The sequence below is a fragment of the Capsicum annuum genome, chromosome 9, assembly GCF_002878395.1.
Source record: "Capsicum annuum cultivar UCD-10X-F1 chromosome 9, UCD10Xv1.1, whole genome shotgun sequence".
Lineage (NCBI taxonomy): Eukaryota > Viridiplantae > Streptophyta > Magnoliopsida > Solanales > Solanaceae > Capsicum > Capsicum annuum.
This window is the reverse complement of record NC_061119.1, coordinates 87735012-87756286: the sequence shown is the minus strand read 5'-3', so window position 1 is coordinate 87756286 and position 21275 is coordinate 87735012. Positions and strand designations below refer to the sequence as shown.

The window sequence follows — 21275 nt, the reverse complement described above, 5'->3', positions numbered from 1 at the left end:
GGGGGGGTGGCGGCATCATATGATATTACGGCCTCTTCTACGGCGACTTGGTTTGATTGGGTAGACAGTTATCAACTTTCCTTGAGTAGGGTGATTCTTAGCAGAGTTGAACTTCTATGGCTGTGTAAGCGTCTTCATGAAGCATCAGTGGACAGAGGCAAGAGTTTTTAAGTCGTGGTGACATAAAGACATCAGCACCTACATTTATTCTACTCAAAAGTTCAATAAATATGGTCGGTACATCTCAGCTATTGCAGTTTAAGGTTATAATCGGGCTGTCATTATCATACCAGTGAATAAATATAATGAAGGATGGGAGAATTTGGCAGTTAGAATTGAAGACTTCATTAATAAATTCTCAAGCTCACAAGGTACATTTATTACAACAGGGGAAAGCTGTAAGACGTTTACAGGGAAAGGGAACTTTAAAGAAGCTATCTCCAAAAGCAAGTGGAGCCACGAGGAGAATGCAGCCAAGGATGGTAATCATGAGCAAACAATGAATGGCTTGCAGGAAGACAGTGCTTTGCTGCGCAGATGTCTGGTGGGGAAATTCTCCGGTGGGGAAGGTGCCTCTCTGCACAGTGAAGTGAGAAGATGGGCTGCCCAGACTTGGAGGGGAGTTCTGAACATCAAAGTTTATGACGTGAATGGATTTTATTTTCTCTTTGAATTTCAATCTAGAAGAGACGCAGAACACATGCTCATGGGAGAATGGAGAAGACGGCCAAATATTGAATCTTGAGTGGTGGTGACCAACTATAAGGGGCTTTTCTAGAATCTTTCCGATTCGACTGGTTCTGGATCAGAATTTTGGGGCTTCTGCTGAATTTGTGGAACGCAGAGGTGATGAAGAAAATAGGTGAAGCACGCGGTGGATGGTTGCAGACGGAAGAATAGATGGAACTTAAAAACCATTTTAGGTGGGCTAGAATCAGGGTAAGAGGCCCAAGAGAAAAAATCCCATCGAAAGTCGATGTGGCTGACAGCGACAACATCTATTCATTGCCGATATGGTGTGAGCTGCTGGCGATGTACCAGAAAAAGATGGAGAAGATGGACTGCTTTAGATGTACCGGATAAAGACAATGAAGATGGACTGCTTTAGAGATGACGGGCTAGGCTTTAGCTTTGTCCTTGGTTCTGAAAAGAACGCAACAGATATTCATGGGAAAAGGAAAGATTTAGCAGAGGGAGAAACATCAAAGATTGAGACTTACGATGAAGGGGTAAATATAGCTGGTATAGACCACCTGAAAAAAGCAGATTTTTCTCCTCAGATGGGTCCCAGCTCCAGTTCACGTGGTCTGGCAGAGAAAGGGAACATCTTAGCTTTATCTAGGGCTATTGAAACTGGGCCTTTAAAGCCCAATTCAAATAAATTGAACTTTGCAATTTCCTCTGGACGAAATAACTTAAGCCCATCTAGTATGGCTACAGGTAGAAACAACGAGCCATTCACAGAACCTTTCACTGAGCAAATATTTGGTTCAATGGCAGAGACATCTGGAGAGCAAAACTTTTGTTTTCTTCTAAGGCGAAAAAGAGAAAGGGTTCTGCTGGAAAACAACATTAATTGCTAAAATTTGGATATTAATTGCCTTGGCGGCGGTATATGGTTTTGAAATTCATCAAATGGATGTGAAAACAACATTCCTAAGTGGAGAATTGGAGGAAGAAATTTGCATGGTACAATCCGAGAGTTTTGTAGTTCCTGGTAAAGAAAAGGTGTGCAAACTAGTTAAGTCACTCTATGGACTAAAATAAGCACCTAGAGTGGCATGCGAAGTTTGACCAAACCATGTTGGCAAACGGGTTCGAGATAAATAAATTTGATAAATGTGTTTACATTAAAGACACTCCAAATCACAAGGTCATTGTTTGTTTGTATGTGGATGATATGTTGATCATCAGTAGAGACATTTCTGACATAAATGCTACGAAACGAATGCTTGAGAGCAAGTTTGATATGAAAAACCTTGGAGTTGCGGGTGTGATCTTAGGAATAAGAATCCATAGAACTCCACAAGGGTTGACATTGTCCCAGTCTCATTACATCGAAAATGTACTTGATAAATTCAATTATTTGGAATTTGGTATTGCTAAGACTTCATTGGATGTGAGCTTCACACTTCAAAAGAATAAATGTGAAAGTGACTCACAGTTGGAGTATGCCGGAGTATTGGGATGTTTAATGTATATAATGAATTTACACGACTAGACATAGCATGTGCTATTAGTAAGTTGAGTCGGTACATGTGTATTCCCAAGAAAACTCATTGGATGACAATAAAAAGTGTTTTGGGGTATCTTAAATACACTCAAGACTATGTTTTGCATTATAATAAATATCCCGCGGTACTTGAAGGATATAGTGGTGCAAATTGGATCACCGGATCGAATGAAGTAAAATCTACGGTGGATATGTATTTACTATAAGTGGAGGAGCAGTCTCTTGGAAATCGTCCAAACAGACATGTATTACTCGCTCTATAATGGAATTTTAATTTATCGCATTAGATAAAGTCGGTGAAGAAACAGGATGGCTCCGAAATTTCTTGAAAGATATTCCTTATTGGCCCAAACCATTGGCACCAGTATGTATACATTGTGATAGTCAAGAGGCAATAGGTAGGGTAGGGAGCATGATGTACAACGGTAAATCTCATCACATAAGATGGAGACATAATACCGTTAGAGAACTTCTCTCTAGTAGAATTATCACTGTTTACTATGTAAAGTCAAAGAATAATGTGTCGGATCCATTTACAAAAGGCCTATCTAGAGAAGGAGTTGAGAGAACATCCAAGGAAATGGGTTTACGGCCTAGGACAAGTCAGCATGACGGTAACTCTACCTAACAGACTGGAGATCCCAAAAGCTAGGTAAATCCCTAGAAATCAGCTAGAATATTATATACATTTAATAAAGCACAAATCAAGGAGAGAAATCTGCACAATATATTAAACAATCAATCATGTCACAATACGTCCCCGCAAGTTGAAGGTGGCATCAATAACCTTAACTTGGACAAATGTTTATGAAACAACAGACGAGGCAAAGGCTTTGTAAGCGTGTTCCCGAGCTGATCAGCAACATGTAAATGCTGAACGAGCACCTGTTTTCGCTACACTTGATCTCTAACAAAGTGAAAATCAACTTCAATGTGTTTTATCCTACTGTGTAGTACCGAATTTTGACATAGATAGGTAGCACCAACATTATCACAATAGATTATGGGTGGATCAGGAAGCTGCACATGTAGTTCTACAAGAAGTTTTTTAACCCAATTGACCTCAGCAAGTGCAGAAGCTACTGCACGATACTCTACTTCCGTGGAGGAGCGCGCAACAGTGCATTGCTTCTTGGATGACCAACTAATAGGATTTGCTCCAAGGTACAGGATATATCCAGAAGTGGAGTTCCTGTTCCTGTCATTAATGTCACAAGCCCAATCGACATCTGAATGCATAAATAACCCAGGATGTGTCTTGCTTGTTATCTGTAAGCCATGATTTTTGGTATACTGGAGGTATCGCAAGTCTCTTAACAAAAGACCAGTGTGTGTGTAGCTCTTAACAAAAGACCAGTGTGTGTGTAGGAGCATGCATGAATTGAGATAATTTGTTAACTGCAAAGCTTATATCTGGTATGGTGAATGACAGATATTGGAGCTTACCAAGTACTTGACGATACAAAGTGGCATCCGCCAGAGGTATGTCATCCTTTAAGGATAGTGAGGCAGTGGAACTCATGGGAGTTGTAACAGGCTTACATTCAGGCATTTTATGGGCCGCAACAAGATCTGAAACATACTTGGCCTGAGAGAGAACGATCCCTTCTTTAGTGCGGAGAACTTCAATACCCAAAAAGTAGTGGAAATGTCCGAGGTCTTTGAGAGAGAATCTGGATGAAAGAACCTGGATAGTTTTCTTAATAACCTCTGAGTTCGATCCAGTGATATTTATGTCATCAACATATACAAGAATATAGACCAATGTTTCATTTTGATGACGAATAAATAGAGAAGAGTCAGAGTTAGACTTTTGAAAGCTAACCTGAAGCAAGAATTGCTTTAACTTAGAGTACCAAGCTCGAAGGGCCTACTTAAGTCCACAAATTGCTTTCTTTAATTTGCACACATAATTAGGAAAATCAGGATGAGCATACCCACAAGGTTGACGCATATAAACATCTTCTTCAAGGTGACCTTGAAGAAACGCGTTATTGCCAATTATGCTGAACTGCAAGCGACAAAATGAGTCTAATAGTAACAGGTATTACCACTGGACTGAATGTAGAGTAAGCCTGGGAACGGACCGGAACCGCCAGAACGGTTTTACCGGAACCGAAACCGGTATTGGACAAATATACCGGTGTATTTTACCGGAACCGGTACCACCGGAAAATATGGGCCTTCCACCCCGGTTCGGTTGTCACTGGTGCGGTACCGGTCGGACCGGTACGGAAACCGGAGTTTTGGCGTGTTTTTAATTTTTTAAAACAACTGTTTAATGTTAAATTGTTAATGTTATGAGTTGATTTAATAAAATTAATGTTATGAATTTTATATTAAAAGAATATAAGTTTATGTTAACTCATAACATTAATTTTAACTTTAATAAAATTTAAAGAATATAATTATTTTAATAATTTAACTTGTTTTATTAATATAATTAAGTTAAAAGATATATTAATCTAATATTCTTTTAAAGTTAATGTTATGAATTAATTTAAATTATATTTATTTAAGTTTAAGTTAAAACCTTTTACTATAAAAACAATTGACATTAACTTAAATAGTTATAATTTTAAGTTATAATAGATTATAATATATAATTTTAAAAATAGTTTTAATTTTAACTCTAACATTAACTTTTTATAACATAAACTTAGAAAAAGTTATAAAAAAATTTCCTAACTTTATAAAGTTAAAGTATTAAAATTTTTTCTCCATAACTTTAAAATTATAAATGTAAACTATAATTGCATCAAACAAAACAAATTTTAAAATAAAATTAAGGCGAATAGCCTCTATATTAATTCAAATTTACATTTATTACAAATATTAAAAGAGAATCTAGTCTACGCAGCCACCTTTTAGGAAGGGTTTTGTTTGAATTAGATCTTACTCTAGAATCTTATTAATATCTATAACGTCCATAATATTCTAGAAGTAAGTTATCTATTTCTATATTTTCCGGAATTCATCTTTTTCCTTGTTCTTCCATTGCTTCCATTCCATCATCACTATTCTCCTCAAATATTTCATCTATTTCGTCTTCAATTTGGGGCGGTAATTTTGGGAGTCCAAAATTTCTTAGTTCGGCATTATCCAATCTCTAAATAATACCGAAATCTCCAAACTATGCTTCGCCAACGAATATCGATGATCTTCAGTCATAAATCTTCCTGCGCTAAAAGCTTGCTCCGAAGCAACTGAAGAAGCTTGACTTGCTAGCAAATCTCGAACCACCTTTGAAAGTTTTGGAAATTGTCTAGTACGGGTCTTCCACTATGCTAAAAGTTGTTGTCTATTTGCATCTCTAATACTTTCCCGATCCTGAGAAATATACGAATCAAAATCATTACTGCTACAACATTGAAGACCAAGTTCTTCACCCATCTCGTCATCTAAATCATCATATCTATGTCTATAAGTAGGAAGTTCGACCGGCGCAATATTTTGTTCCATAACTTGATACATGTTATATAAACTCCTGGCTTTAGGTACTATGCTAGCACAATAAGTTTCAACTGATGGCTTTTCATGAGGTTCAATTTCTAAATTTGTGTATATTTTTCGAACCATCATCATTACACCATGTTCTTTGTAAAATGGGTTGAATAAAGTAGCTGTCAAATAAATTTATGGAATAAGAAAAAAATATTTTTTAAATTTGTCAACTCATAGCTTCAGTTGCCTCTTTATAAGGACAATTTTTTTTCTATTTAGCAAATACTTTAGAAATAACAGTAATAGTTACTAAAAAAAAGAAATAGTTGGAGTATATTGTGCAGTTACTGTGTTCGTAGCTTGATAAAAGGTTTTCAAAAATTTACAAAGTTCTTCTACTTCAATCCAATCATCAGAACCTAGCCTTAAATCATTATTCGAATTAAGTGAATTAAAAACTAATTGTATAGGTTCACGATAGACACTAGCAACTTCAAGCATTTGATACAAAGAATCCATCTAGTAGGAATTTCTCTTGGAACTTTTCTATTTGGAAGTTCATATTTTGTACATTGAAATTTAAAATCATCTATTATAGCCTTTTTTTTATTTTTAAAAATAAAACTATAAGCAATTCGAACCTTAAAACAACCATCTCCAAACAACTCAACACCATTATGTACTATCAAATTTAAATTATGTGCAATACATCTAACATGAACATAATCATCATCCGTAGGACATAGTCTAGTATTTTAAAAAATCAGTGGCTTTCAAATTTTTAGAAGCATTATCTAATGTACATGTCATAGTTCTATCAATAAGTCTAAAATATTTTAAGCAATCCGTTATTGTAGTAGATATAAATTTACCGGTTTTAGTCTCGTCAACATATTTATAAGCAATAATTCTTTTTTGCATGTTCTAATGGTGATCAATCCAATAAATCGTGACAGTAAAATAATCATTACTGAGAACACTATGACCCATATCAGAAGTAATAGATACTCTATCATCAAATTTACTAAATAAGCAACGAAGAAAATGACAATGTTCAACTTGAAATTTAAAAATATCATTTTTAATTGTATTTTGTGAAAAACCTTTGAAAGAAGGATTATATACTTGTTGAATATAATGAATAAAACCGGGATGCGAAGGAAAACTAAAAGGAAAACCCACAACAACAACCATTTTCGCTAGTTCTTCTCTGTTTTCATCTTCACTATATGTCAATGAAGAACTTGGTCTAGCTGGGTTAAACTTATCTAAACACATTTGAACCATATTACCTCCTACAGATTCTTCCGTCAATGGTGTACTACCTTTTTTTGCCTTAACCTTATTTTCTAGACAAATAAATTCTTTATTACATTTCCTCAAATGCGTAGTAAGCAACCCTCTCCCACCATTTTTTCCTCCGGTCAAATGTTTCATAACTCTGACATTTATTGCAAGTAGCAGTATTATTTACCTTATCTTGACTCATAAATTGCCAAACTAAAATCCTTTTAGGACGTTCAGTACATTTGGCCCTACTAAATTCCGGTAAAAGGGGAAGTACATCATCGTCTTTTGGTAATTCCGTAACCGGACTAGTTGGGGTAGGGGTTTCACCTAACTCTTGTTCTTCTATATCTTCTTCCGGTAAGTCTTCCTCAAAATTATCATAACGGCTACTTAGTGTCTCATGGTCTAATTCCATACGGGCACCAACATCGAAACCATTAGGTTGTGATAAAGAAGTTTCACTAAATCTAGGCAGTAATGAACTAGTAGTAGCACTATTTTTTTTATTTCTACGAAAAACCTTACCAAAGATTGGTCTTTTACCACTACTCTTATTGACATCCATGATTAAATTTAAATATAATTATGTTAAAACAAGCAATATAAATATTATAAATCAAAAAATTAATGTAAGTAAACAAATATAGATACTAAAAATAAAAATATGGAGATTAAAGTTGGAACGAATATACTGAACGTCTGCGTAAAAGCAAACGTATACCAAATGTCGGAATTAAAAGGTGATGATTGAAGCTTGTAATATCTTCAAAAAAAATCTTCAACTCCAATTAATACAATAACTATAAATATTAAGAGTATGAGAATATTAAGAGAGAGTATGAGAAATTGAGAAATTGAGAAATTTGTGAGAAAAAAGAATAGATATAAAGGGTATTTATCGTAGAAATTTAAAGGGGTAGTGGGGTAATTGGGAGGGGGAGGCCCAAAATAGCCGTTGGCCCCCTTCGACGGCTAAAATCAAGCGGTCAACAACGGCCATATACTAAACAATTTTTTTTAAAAAAATTAAATTGCACCAGCCGGCGCCGGACCGGAACCGGCCAACCGGCACGGGTCAATCGGAACTGGAACAACCGGAAAAAATTGATGCTCCGCACCGGTACCGGATTTTGGGTCGTTGGGTACCGGTACCAACCAGTACCGTTGCGTTACCAGACCGAAATGTGACTGGAATTGAACCAAAATCGGATTAACTCCGGTCCGCTGCCATCTCTAATGTTGAGTGATAATCCATACCCGGTCGTTGCTTGAAGCCCGTTGTAACTAGCCGAACTTTATACCTGTCAACACTTTTATCTGATTTGGTTTTGATACGATAGAGCCATTTACAATCAACAATATTTTGAGAAGAGGACGGTAGTACAAGCTCCCAGGTCTTGTTGTTCATCAATGCCTCAAACTCAAGTTTCATCGCTTCTCTCCAGTGTGCACTTTTTTGGGCTTGGTTATAAGTGGTGGGAAGTGGTTCAGTTAATGCAACTGTAAGATAATCAAATGCTTGCTTGGGTTTGGTAATATTATTTTGTGAACGAGTAACAGGTCGGTGAATGGATGGTTGTTGGGTATGTGCGGAAGCTGTGGTAGAGGATTGGTGATGATTGTGAGATGGAATGGATGGGGAGGGGTCGGGAGTTGGTATAGATAAAGGGGTTGTCGGGGTGTGCCGATTTCAGCGTTAATACTGGATTAGTGGTTGTGTGGTGGGTGGGACAACAATAGGCTGTGTGGAGCAATCTGAACCGGCGGTAGGAGTTGGCGCTGCTGCCAAGGATGGATCTGAAAAGGAACCTGCAGGAGGAGTCGCCGGCAATTCTGGAGCAACCTTGATTGGCTGGAGAATCTCATAATCCACTAGAGGCACTGACTTGACACTGAGGTTATTTGACTCTTTGTACAAGATATCCCACTCTAACGTTGAAATTCTTGTCTTTTAAAGATGAAAATATATCAGAAAAGGGAAATTTATTTTCATAAAAAATAACATCTCGTGAAATATATACCCTTTGTGAAATAGGATCATAACACTAATGGTTGTGATGGGTATTAGAGTAGCCCAAGTAAAGACAAGGGGTGGACTTGGGTTCTAGTTTGTGTTTGGCATATGGTTTAAGCCATGGATAACATAGGCAACCAAAAGTACGAATGGATTCATAATTTGGAATTTCTCCAAATAATCGTTGGTATGGTGAATCATAATGAAGTGTGCGAGTGGGCAGTTTGTTAATCAAGAATGTGGCCTGTTGATAGGCAAAGGTCCAAAATACTGGAGGCATGGAGGCTTGGTGTAAAATGGTTTTTGCTGTTTCAATGATGAGCCAATGTCTACGTTCAGCAATAGCTATTCCTTGTAGAGTGTATGGTGGCGATTCAAGGTGTTCAATGCGATTGGTGTGAAGAAATGACTTGAGACCTTCAAATTCACCACCGCCATCAGTGTAAACTGAGAGTAGTTTTGTATGAAAATAATTTTCAACAAATGGTTTTAATTTAGAGAAAATTGTTTTGACCTCACTTTTATTTTTAAGTGTGTACAACCAAATGTATTTTGTAAATTGATCAACAAAAATTACATAATATAATTTTTTGTCAATTGACAAAACAGGTGATGGGCCCCATACATCACTGAAAATAATTTGTAAAGGCTTTTTACTCACCAGAGTATTCTCAGAAAAAGGTTGCCGATGACTTTTATTAGAAGAGCAGGAATTACAATGATCAAACATTTCAGAATTTGAAATTGGAATTGAAAACTTTTGTGAGAGTGTTTGAAGCACTTTTTTATTTGAGTGTTCTAATTTTCTATACCAAGATTGTTGAAATTCTGCCATATAGGATTGGTAGCTCAGATTACCTTAGGATCCTCCAGCAGGCCCCTCATAAAGTCCTTTATTCTGGCCTCGTGCCAACGGTGCCCCCGTACTCAGGTCCTTCACAAGAAAATCAAAGGAAAAAATTCTATGGATGTCAGATTATCTTTGCAAAATTGAGACACAAATATAAGATTACGTTTAATCTCTGGTGGACACAAAGTATTTGAAAGATAAAACTTTTTATTTGAAGCATTTATTTGAACATGAAACTTTTTATTTGAAGCATTTATTTGAACATGACCGGTGTGAGTTATAGGGATTTTGTTACCGTTGCCCATGGTAATATTGTTAGTACCAGTGTAGTCATCCGGACGTTGAGGATTTTTAGAATCATCAGTCACATGATGTGATGCTCCTGAATCGACAACCCAAGGCATAGAAACAAAGTTTGCTCAGGCTCCCAAGTGATTGTGGGAGCATGAACGACACACATTGGCAGTATGCCTAGTGCAACCACATAGCTGACAAACTGGACGATTTTGTCGAGAGGCCGTTGGATGCCAATTTGGTGATGTGGCTGGTACATTCGTTGGCCGCTAATTTGGTGATGGTTTTTGTGCCACTGCAGCTGTAATTGAGGCCTGATTAGGCTCATTATGTTTGAGGAGAAGCTCTCTATTGAGAAGCTTGTTGTAAAGTTCCTCATATGAGATAGGTGTATCTCACGCTTGGATAATCGCTGAAATTGAATCATACTCAGGTCCTAGACCGCCGAGTATTTTGACAAGTCCGTCATCGGGTATAGGAGTTCCAGCCGTTGCAAGTTCATCAGCAACATTCCTTTTCTCGCGCAAGTACTTTGTCATACTGCGAGAGTTTTTTGTGATTGTAGCCAGAGAGTTTCGGAGACTAAAAATCCTTGTATGTGATTTGCTAGCATACAGGTTATGCAGTGTGTCCCACGCTTGCTTTGAGGTCGAAGTTTTGGCGATTGCAGAGGTGATAGTAGGTTCAACAGATGCATTGCGAATCAACTGGTTTTGGCGAAACCTGAATTTATACTTGGGATTGGGTACCTCTTGGTTGTTGAGGGTTACTGTTTCTGATGGTGCTGTCAAGGTTCCATCGAGATAGTAGTAGAGATCATGACCGAACATGAGATATTCGACCTGCGCTTTCCAAATGACGAAGTTCATTAGACCAGTAAGTTTTAGGAAAAGTTGGGAACTGGGGTTAAATTGCATCAGATGGCTGGTGTTATTAGTAGGGATAATAGAATCACTTGGATTTACCATGGATGCCATAGAACCAAAAGGAAAACTTGAAAAAGATAAGAAGACTCATTGGAGTTTAGAAAGGCTAGGATACCATAAAGGTTCGAGAGATGAAGGAGTAGTGTATTAGACTTATGTATTATCCAAAGGTTACAGAGATATATATACAAGTAAAGGAAAGACTAAGGTAACTAGATATCTAAATCCCTAGAAATCAGCTAAAATATTATATAAATTTAATAAAGCACAAATTAGGGAGAGAAATCTGCACAATATATTACACAATCAATCATGTCCCAATAATAACATACAGATTTGCGTACCCGAAACAACAGATCCTCCGTTGTTTGGAGGATCTTTTATGTGAAGAAGGGGAGAGGAATTTGGTTGTGGTTCCAGAATTGACAGAATCCTTCATTGTGGAGAATGGGGAGAAATTTCCCCACAAGTTAAGCAAAGCATCTTGCCCAAGTTGATTTCTGATCATAATCCGTTACTACTAACTTGTGGGAATTGGGAGTGGATGAAGTCATATTTCAAGTTTGAGACTTGGTGGCTAGGAGTAGATGGATTCAAGGGCAAGGTCAAGGAGTGGTGGTCATATTTTACTGTAGATGGCAGGCCAGGACATATGTTAGCAGAAAAATTGAAATTTCTCGAAACAAAATTAAAGAAGTGGAGCAAAGATAACAGGGGAGATTGGAGACAAAGGAAGGAAGACATTCTGGCTCAAATTTCAAGTTGGGAAGGTATACAGGAACATAGACCTCTCACAGATGATGATGAAGTGCTGCAAAAGGTTAATTTAGGCATGGAATATGAGGAGGTAGCAAAAAATGAAAAGATCGCCTAGAGGCAAAGGTCGAGGGTTCAAAGGTTGAAACAAGGAGATAAAAACATAATTTTTTCAAAGATGTTCATTGCACACAAGAGATTCAACTCCATAGAGCAGTTGGATGTGGAAAGAAATACATTTAAGGATCCTGACGGCATCAAAGAGATAGTGCAAAGGATCATGACGGCATCAAAGAGATAGTGCAAATTTTTTACAAAGATTTATACAAGGAGACGGAGCAATGGAGACTTGATCTGAAGGTACATGAAGGGGTAAGAATAATCGAGGAAGAGCGATTATGGCTATAGAGAGCCTTTAAGGAACAAGAAATAGCAGAATGCCTTAACAAAAGTGCTATGGAGCTGGCACCCGGACTAGATGGATTCCCAATGGTGTTTTTTCAGACTTTTGGGATGTTCTGAAGGAAGATATTATTAACACTGTCTATTATTTCCATTCTAATCAATCCTTTGAGAAGAGTTTCTATGCAACTTTCATCGCATTAATTTCAAAGAAACTTAGAGCCACGAGTTGAAGGATTTCAGACGAATTAGTCTGGTAGGTGGAGTGTATAAAATTATTGCCAGAATTCTAGCTGAGAGACTCAAAACAGTAGTGGACAAGTTGATAAACAAGTGTCAGATGGCCTTCATAAAAAGAAGGCAAATCACGGATGCAACCCTCATAGCCAGTGAGTATATACATTCAAGAATGAAAGGGCTTTCTGGTATAATGTGTAAGTTGGACATCCAAATAGCCTATGAGTCCTTACTGAATACTCTCAGACAAATAGGGTTTGGGAGTAGATGGATAAAATGTATTGAATTTTGCATCAAAACAGTCAGGTTCTCCGTTCTTGTGAACGGAGAACTAGTGGGTTTTTTTGCATCAGAAAGGGAGAAAGGGGGTTGAGACAAGGTGATCCTCTTTCTTCGTTTCTTTTCTTACTGGCCATGAGGGGTTTGATAGCATGATGAGGACTGCAATTCAGAAGAGATGGATTAAAGGCTTTCAGATCAGGAACATGATGGGGGCAGAACTGGAGATATATCATTTGCTTTATACAGATGATACCATCATCTTTTGTGGGCCTGCAATTGACCAGATTAGGTACATTAGACTAATTTTGCTACTTTTGAAGCTGCCTCGGGTTGTGAGAGTGAATTGGGGGAAAAGTAGCTTGTTCCAAGTCAAGGAGGTACCTCAGATTCAAGAGTTGTCTAACATTTTGGGGTGCAGAATAGAACATCTTCCTACTACATATCTTGGAATGTCCTTGGGTTATCAATATAAGACATTGGAGATATGGGGCGGAATCATAAAGAAAACAAAGGAGAAGCTAGCCAAATGGAAGGCCCAGTACCTGTCATTAGGAGGAAGATTGATTTTGATTAACTCTGTGTTAGACTCATTACCTACTTATGTCCCTATTTTCAATCCCAAAAAAAGTGGTCAAAAAGCTTGACAGGCTTAGGAGAAAATTCCTGTGGCAAGGAATAAGGAAAAGGATATTGCCTGGTAAACAGGAAAACGGTGATGCTTAGCAAAAAAAAAAGGGGCTTGGGTATCAAAAATATAAATCTGCAAAGTGAATGAGAGTGTACTGATGAAATGTCTTTGGAGATACACTGTTGAGGACAGATCACTGTGGAAGGAAATCATATAGACAAAATAGAGTGAGCTTAGCCCCTGGTGCACAGAAGTTGTTACTGATACTTACGGCGTGAGTGTGTGGAGAACTATCAGGAATTTATGGCCATCAATGAAAGCTAATATTTGTCTTAAGGTAGACAATGGTACTAGAATAAGGTTTTGGAAGGACAAGTGGGTTGAACAGAACCTTTCCTTATTTGTGAAAATCCTGTGGTGACAGTGCTGGAGTGCTCAAGGTTGGGACTTGGGATATCTCTTTTAGGCGATTACTTAATGACTGGGAGATAGAGCGAGTGGCTTTATTATTGGGAAAAATCGACCAAGTTTTCATCAGCAATGCAGAGACAGAATTTTATGGAAGCATAACAAGAATGGGGTATTTTCTGTCAACAGTGCTTACAAAAAGAATAGGAGATAGCGGGGAGACCTCACTATCTGTGGAACTACTTTTGGAAAAGCAATATCCCTACCAAAGTAAAATGCTTCACTTGGTTGGTTATTAAAAAAGCCTGCTTAACTCAAGTAGTGCTATAGAAGAAAGCAAGACAATTTGTACCTAGGTGTTTTCTATGTAATGTGACGGGGGAAACGAACAGACATCTTTTTTTGCACTGCAAGTACACTACTCAATTGTGGAATCTCTTTCTCAACGTTACTGGCACTAGTTGGATAATGCATTAGCACACATCAGATCTTCTTAGTAGCTGGACAGGGGGGAGCAAGAGCCAGAAGAGCTGGTGGAAACTTATTCCATCATGTATATGGTGGTCAGTATGGATGGAAAGGAATGGTAGATGTTTTGAAGATAGGTCCAATTCCATTCAGAAAGTTAAATGGAATTATCTTGTATCTTGACTCTTTTGGTGTCAACAGTTATGTATAGAGGACACTGAACAAATTATAGATCAAATAGGAAGTCTGTAATTTTTGGAGGTGGCCAGCATACCCTTATTGCTCGTAATGCTGAGAATACAACCTTACCAGTTTATAAAGAAAAAAACATTATATACAATATAAGACTTTTTTTTTTTTTTTTTTCGAATAAAATTGTAATACCTCTCATTGAAGTTTTGCTTTGGGCCACCACATTGGTTGAGCCGCCCCTGGGTAGAGCCGAGTTTTTCTTAGTTGAGGAGTAGTTTCCAATCCTTTGTTTTATGTTGGTGTATCCATAAAGTAACTTCTTGTGTAGAAAATTGTGTGGAGTTTGTGGAGAATCGTACATTTTGTAGTTTTCTTGCCTTTTGGTATACCCCTTGTATGTATCCATCTTTTTTGCTTTGTTCATGAATGAAATTTTCACCTACAACAACAGTAACAACAATATATTCAGTGTAATCCCATAAGTGGGGTCTGGAGAGGGTGGTGTGTAGGGCTGGACATATTTTGGTTTAAACCGATAAAACCAAAAAACCGAACCGAAATTTAATTTTGGTTTTGTTTTTTGGTTTTTCGAATTGGTTTCGATTTCAAATTTTAGAAATTTGGTTAAACGGTTTGGTTTTTGGATTTACAAAAGAAGAATTCGGATAAACCAAAAAACCGAAATTATATAAATAATATATTATTTAATATATATGTAAATATACTAAAAATATAATATAATCTGATATAACATATAAATATATAAATTATAATCATTTAGTAACCCTAAATCCTAATATACTGCTTTGCTTTAGACCCTAACATTAACGTGAAGGCTGCAGCAGCGCTCAACCATCCTCAGTTCGTCAATTCAGTTGAAATTTCAACATCGCCAGCGACAGTCGTTTGCTCAGTTCGTCACTGCCATCGGCAGTCGCTGCCGAGTGACTGCCGTCACACCAACGACGATGACTCAGCGAGGTTGATATTTATGGTTATTTCATGCATGTTGAATTAATTATATTTGGGAATGAAAAATAGGTTTGAAAAAAGATTATTTTTCTAGAAAAATCACCAATTTTAAATGCTCACTACTTTAATCTTTAAAATCGAAATCCAATTTTAAATGCTCACTACTTTAATCTTTAAAATCGAAATAGAAATCCGAAATAACCGAACCGAATTTGTAAAAACCGAACCAAACCGAAATAATTTTGGTTTGTTTATGGTTTTCATTTTCGTCAATCCGAAAATCGAAAAACCGAAACTATATTCAACAATTAAACTGAATAAACCGAATGCCCACCCCTGGTGTGTACACAACCTTACCCATACCTAGTAAAGGCGAATTTTTATGATTTGATTAAAAAACAAAACATAAGTCCTAAAACAACTAAGGGAGAATAGGTAACCACCTGACTAATGTCTAAATCCTAGAACAATGATAATTTACTGCTGCTACAGTTTCAGATGAGATGAATATCCATGAAAAGTAAGGTAAACAGTATTTTTGTCATAGAAATATTGCGACCATGCATTTGAGAAAAAAGTTCTTTAGAAAAGATCCACCCCACCTTTCTTCAACATGTTGTAGAAAAGATCACCCCTCACGGTTCTTCATCATGTTGTCTCTCAAGTATCTGCTCAATCTGATCTTTGTTGGCTTAGGAGGTGGAGAAAAACATTTTTTATACATCATGTTTATGCAACTTCACTAAATAGAAGTGAAGTGGAGTGTCTGATTTTGCATCTTCTGTTTCTTTGTTGATAGGCTTTCCGTTTACTTGATGGCAAACATTTTTCTTGACATCATGTTTATGCAACTTCATTGAATAGAAATGATGTGGAGTGTCTGATTCTGCATCTTCTGCTTCTGCTTCTTTGTTCGTAGGATTTCCATGTACATAAAGATTTTATTATGTCTCCTTGAGACAGGAGTTTGCCTTTTAGGCCAAGTGATCTTTGATGTTTAATTTTCATGTTCCTATTTTTTTGGAACTGTCCTATTATGCAATTCAATCCTAAAGTTCTAACAAGAGAGTTGTATACAGGTTCAAGTCGACATTATTGAAACTCCTACTCCTACTTTCGATTCAGAACAAGCGAAGTTGAAAGCACAAGAGCTAAGGTTTGGTTTTACATTAAAGTTTCATGAGGAGGTTCCATGTTTAATCCAAAAACTGGAAACTGTCATTGGAAGTATTATCTCCTTGCCCCTTGTTTACATATTGAAACTGCTTTGCAGTGATTCGCTTATGGGTTGTTTCCAGTCTTTTATTATATAACTCCTTCCGTTTCAATTTGTTTGGCCTACTTTCCTTATTTGTCCGTTTCAAAAAGAATGACTCTTTCCTTTTTTAACAACTCTTTAATTTCAACTTTCCATATGGCATGTTTCTGAAAGTAAAATTAAAGGGCATTTTCGTACATTTGACATATCTGTAATTTAAGACCAAGAGATTTATAAGTCTTCTTTACTTTCTTAAACTCCGTGCCATGTCAAAATAGGCCGAAACAAATTGAAACCAAGGGAGTACATTTTTTCTTTCTGATGCTTTTGGTGAACGAAAATTCTGCTTTTATAGGGAGCGAGCACGCAAGAGGAGAGAAGAGGAAGAGAAAAAACTGGAAAAGAAAAGGGAGAAGGTATGTAGTATATTTCTATTCTCTTAAGAACATTCTCTGGTGTGAGTTGTGATTCAATGCAAAACGTTCATTGTCAATATAGTGAATGTGAGAGATCTGATGGTTGTGATTGAATGATGTGATGAACTGGTGATGCATAATTTGAATAATTTTTCAACGTGAACAAGTGAATGCAAACCAATGCAGGGATTCTAGGCTCACTGTTCGAGACATGGCATTGCCGTCCAGAAATTGCTTCCCACTTATTTGGATCAACTTTAAACTTTAGTTTCCAATGGTTGACTAGTGTTAACCAACAAAAAACATGTTTAACTAACTAATGGCAGTGCAAAGATGTTAAATCCATGAAGTCTTAGCCTTGGAACAATTATGGAAAGATTTCTGGCAATACCTATTGAGATAATTTGAAATGCACTGATCCAAAACCCTATATATCTAGGATTGAAACTAAACTAATAATCTGCAGCGCGTTGCTGAGAAATGCACATATATATATATATATGATAACCGTGGTGTCCGGGCCAGCTTGCGCACCTCGACGAGCAACAGGTACCAGGTAACTCTGTCCACCAAGGCTAGAACATATGAGAGGAAGCTAGAACATATGAAAGGAAATCACGTAGTGTTTGTCTCTGTGGGAAATTGAACCTGAGACCTCATGGTACTCAACCCCACTTCATTGAACCACTAGGCCATACCCTTGGGTGCGTGTGAAATGTTTTTATTTGAAATTATTATGTAAGGTCTCACGGAACTATTAGTGTTCAGCTGCTGTATGTGGAGGTGTTCTGCTTATCAAAATGTTAAATGTTTCGTTTTATTTGAAGGAAAGGATACACGCAGGCAAAGAACTGCTTGCAGCAAAGCGAATGACACAGGAAAATGAAACGAGATGGTGTGTTTCTAAGTTGAAGCTGTTTCTTTATAAATATACTTTGTTCTTAGTTGGTCACAAATCCTTATTTTGGTTTTTGTAATTTGCTCGCGTTTTAGTTTTGAAGCACAGAGGAAGACTGAAAAAGAGGAGGAGAGAAGGGCAACGGAAAGAATTTGTCAAAAGCTTCAGCAGGACATGGTATTACTCGTAATTGTTAGTCAAGTTTTGTCGTTACTTGTCAAAACAATACTAATCTTATGATCAAATGCAGATATGTGCTGTAGCTGCATCTTTTTAGTAAGTTTAGGTATTTACTAGTGCAAATGCAGTCATAGATACCACAGAATGTGCTGTTATCTGTTCTGTATATTCTTTATCAATTTGAATAAATCTAGTTTACTCTATTTTTTCCTGTTGACTGAAACTTTTGCATATTGGTTTGCTATATGGATCTTAGTTCTGTATTTTAGTTAAGCAGCGTAAATCCCCAACATCAGAACTTATTGGGACTGGGATAAGTGTGAGTTCATGTCCTGACAGGCCGAAAGGAGGGCTAAGCTTGGTTCGTTTTTGAATAGCTTTACATCTTCAAAATCCGTTAAAACCTCTGAGCAAGAGACAAAGGTATTTTGCTTTGCAATTCTGTTGACGGTTCTTTAAGATTGACTGGATCATCCATTTGACTGCTTTTAATTCTTCTCTTCAAAATCACAATTCAGAATCCTTTGGAAGTTGAGTCTGCTGCATTATCTGGTAACTTAGCTACAAAGAAAGAGGTTTTGATGGAATGCTTAAGATCTCTCAGGCGTCAGCACAAGGTATCTGATTTCATTGCCTCTTCTGTTTCCCTATTTAGTTCAGTGAGTTTCCAGTTTCTTACAAGTTTATGCAAACTGCCTTGTAGCTTCTTCCCCTCTGTTTGCTACTGGTATTTTAGAAAAGTAATTAGAACAGTATTTGCATAATGTATCAAGTTACACTAATTTATCAGATATCAGCTTCGAAAGCCATGCTCCATCCAGTATAATCATATCGCTAAATGTCATATGTTTCAGGAGGAGGATGCAAAAGTGCAACGGGCCTTCAAAACTCTATTAGTTTATGTGAGGAACATTGTTAGCAATCCTGATGAAGGAAAGTTCAGGAAGATCCGGCTTAGTAATCCAGCTTTCCAGGTGAATACTTTTTAAGCACATACTGAAAGAATGAAACTTCATTTCCTAATATTGTAAGGTTCAAGAAAATTATCACTATGAGGAGGAAGGCTGGGTGCAGGATTTCTTAACCTGCCCCCTCCTTTTTCTCCATAGTTTTTTTTTTCATGTATATCTGATACCAAATGATAACGGAATCAACCCACAATGCGAAAACAAGACACAAAACACAATAGAAACCGAGAACCAAAGTGGGAACAAGTCTCGGCCAAACAAGAACAATACAAGATGGACAAGTAACGTGGTGTTTCACCACCAAAACAGCAACTACAACACTAGATGGACAACAATATGACATGAACGACAACAAGAAGATCCACAACCCACGGTTTCACTAATAACAACAACAAACACTACGAACGATTACAAGAATGAAAAGGATAGATATTGAGACATCAACTCTTACAAAGAACTAAGAACCTAAGTGTATGTCAAACACTAGGACCCTTAATAGATGTAAAAGCAACACCAACACTCTTACAATGACACAAGAGGGCGTTAACCACTCAAGCACCAAGGTTTCTAACCAAGTTTTGCAATACTAGTGATTCACACTAGCATCACCCTCATTTCGGTTTTAGTGGCTTTTCCAAGCCCTAAACTAAAGGTGTTACACTCTCCATAGAGAGAAGAAAGGTGTTTCAAGTGTCTTACAGTATCACTCAATAACTAAACTAAAATGACCTAATACTAGTCTATTATAGACTTATTACAAACATAAGTGAAATGTCCAAAAAACCCTTAATGAAGGGAAGACAAAAGGCGCCTATGGAGTGTATGTAGGGGCGGCTTTGGTGTGTTCCAAAGCCCTTTTCACACTTCAACTTGTACACTTCCTTGACCTGATTCAATGCACACTCACATACGCTCATCTTCACGATCATGCCCGTATCAGTGGGGAACATGTGTTACGTGTTGGTTGTGTGATGTGTAGATGTAGATTAGGATCTTAAGCTTCTTTCAATATAATCTTGTCCATTTGGTCAGTGTAGTCGAACCCTGTGTCTGGTAGTTCCTCAGAATCATTCCCTCCTATTCTAGGGGTATGATGTGTTGCCTATCAATAATCGTTTGGTGTGTGGTATAAGGTACAAATAGTCCCGGAATAAAATGTAGAATTATTTTATCCCGCGTTTGGTTGGAGGTATTAGCTAGTCCTTGGATTATTTATCCCACCATTTATACCCTAGTGATGGGATAAGTTATCCCATATACATGGTGGGATAATTAATCCCGGGATCGCTAATCCCATTATTAATTATCCCGGGATAACTCTTTCCCAACCAAACAACAAAATGATGTGTTATTGTATTGTCTTCTATGCTTCCACTCACTGTACGTTTAGCGATGAAGAGTATCTGCTGTTTCCTGATATACCATTCTTTTATGTTGTAGTGTCACGATCTTTAGTGAGAAAGCCAAAATCGTTTCAGAAATCTGGTAAAAGTTGGGATAGCTTATTTTGTAACTTAACCAATTTCAAATTTTGTCATTTCTTTTTGCTTGGATCTATTGGATTTTGGATTCGTGTTGATGGTTCTTTTCTCCTTGGTGTGATGGCAGGCTAAAATTGGGATTTTCAAAGAAGGCGTGCAGTTTCTAGAACTCTCTGGGTTTGAAAGAGTTGAAAGAGGTGACTTTTTGGTCTTGCACAGAGACAAGGTCGATATGAAGATACTGAGATCAGCTGGCAGGGTTTTGCACTCTGCCATTACAAATCCCTTCTTTGGGCTACTGTCAAAGTAAGGTGGTTTCCCCAGAGATTAGAGGCTTGATGCTTGACAATTAACATAGCACTAACTTCTAGTTGGATTTTACTACTACTGTTGGGCTTGAATTTGTATAGTAGCCTGAATCGGATATTCTATTTGTTTTAACTTTATTTTCTCCTATACATACATGTACTTATATAGATGGCATGTATTTTAATCTTCTATCCCATCCCTTGCCCCTCAGATATAGAAGTGTATAAAGATTATCTTAAAATTCCAAGAAAGGTAAACTAGAAATACTGAACGTATTTTCAAGTAAAGAATCTAGATGAGTGGGTTTATGAGTGTTATGTACACAAATTAGATTAAAGGGTAGTTAGTTCATACACGTCTGTAGGGGTA

The 21275-nt window shown here is 37.1% G+C and overlaps 1 protein-coding gene across 2 annotated transcripts in view; it reads left to right on the top strand.

Moving 5' to 3' along the window:
• Nucleotides 1–21053, top strand: part of LOC107842735 (UBX domain-containing protein 1) — a 32773-nt gene extending 11720 nt beyond the window's left edge. For both annotated transcript variants that reach the window (XM_047396883.1, XM_047396884.1), the window contains exons 3-10: nt 16476–16552; nt 17010–17070; nt 17898–17965; nt 18064–18145; nt 18488–18571; nt 18667–18765; nt 19003–19122; nt 20725–21053. In XM_047396883.1, coding sequence (XP_047252839.1) covers nt 16476–16552; nt 17010–17070; nt 17898–17965; nt 18064–18145; nt 18488–18571; nt 18667–18765; nt 19003–19122; nt 20725–20907 — 774 coding nt within the window. In that variant the 3' untranslated portion in view covers nt 20908–21053. The remainder of the gene's footprint in view (nt 1–16475; nt 16553–17009; nt 17071–17897; nt 17966–18063; nt 18146–18487; nt 18572–18666; nt 18766–19002; nt 19123–20724) is intronic.
• Nucleotides 21054–21275: the final 222 nt, after the last annotated feature.